This window comes from Sinocyclocheilus anshuiensis, unplaced genomic scaffold (assembly GCF_001515605.1).
Source record: "Sinocyclocheilus anshuiensis isolate Anshui unplaced genomic scaffold, SAMN03320099.WGS_v1.1 scaffold1083, whole genome shotgun sequence".
NCBI classification, from domain to species: Eukaryota; Metazoa; Chordata; class Actinopteri; order Cypriniformes; family Cyprinidae; genus Sinocyclocheilus; species Sinocyclocheilus anshuiensis.
In genome coordinates, this window is record NW_015544206.1 from 314,840 (window position 1) to 315,936 (window position 1,097).

General features: G+C 35.7%; 1 protein-coding gene across 1 annotated transcript in view; it reads right to left on the reverse strand.

Annotated features, from left to right (window-relative positions):
- Positions 1 to 1,097, reverse strand: part of LOC107696915 (dedicator of cytokinesis protein 5-like) — a 71,452-nt gene that overhangs the window by 11,455 nt on the left and 58,900 nt on the right. The window contains exon 47 of the mRNA XM_016497486.1: positions 833 to 999. Within this exon, the coding sequence (XP_016352972.1) occupies positions 833 to 999 (167 nt within the window). The remainder of the gene's footprint in view (positions 1 to 832; positions 1,000 to 1,097) is intronic.

Consider the following 1,097-nt stretch of genomic DNA (forward strand, 5'->3'; position numbering starts at 1 on the left):
ATATACATATACATACATATACATACATATACATACATATATATAATTATAGTATGTTGTTATAAACATATTTAATTGTAACATATATAAGGCGGTATTCAGTACCAGTACTGAAAACTGTATTTTATGATTATTTTTGTACAGCACTTTGGTCAGTGTAAGCTGAATTTGAATGTGCTCTATAAATAAAATTTACTTACTAATCAAAATACCTCATTTCCCTTCATTTTAATTATAATTAAGAATTAAATACCAAGAACATTTTCTCAGTAATCAAAGCACATACTAGGATGACGTCAAACAATGCAAGGCGAGAGGGGAAGAAAAATGGAAACTGCATTTTCCATGTTTTTCCCACTAGGCATCATTAATCACAAAAATAACTTTGCAGCAAAAAACCTAAAAGGCAAGTGTTCTGACCAGTTACGAATGACTAATTTGAGATAATTTCATCTGCAAATACTCAAGGGATAACAGGCTGATCAGTGAAAACTGGTTAAGGTTGTCATTTACTCTTTTTTTTTTTTTTTTTCAGAGCTGAGCTTAGTTTTTTTAATCTAAATTATTGGGGAGTTAATGGTAATTAAAGACTTGTTTAACAAGAATCCACTTATCCAGCATCTACAAGAGCCAATTAAACACAGAGGTTAAACGGATTAATGTCATGTTTGTCCACTAGCAGAAAGCGTAATTACATGGGAAACTGAATCATTCCATGACCTTTCCATGACCACAGGAACTCTGTACTGCAGCAAATTAGCCTTCACTGCAGTGCTGAAAATGAGGGAGTTTATTTCTAGAAATGAAAAAACAGGATGCAGTAAATACTGACTCCTGGAAAGCAGGTCTGGAGGAGTTTCCGTCAGAGGAGCCCGAGCCGCTGGAGTGTCCAGAGGAGGCATTTGAGATGGTGGACATCCTTCTGAGCGTGGAGGACATGATATACGGCATCACCACCGACCCCACGCGACTCTTCTTCTTCTCTGTCAGAGAGCAGGGCTGGAAATACACAAGCACAAACACTTTATATATATATATATATATATATATGTGTGTGTGTGTGTGTGTGTGTGTGTGTGTGCATTGTCTACATATTT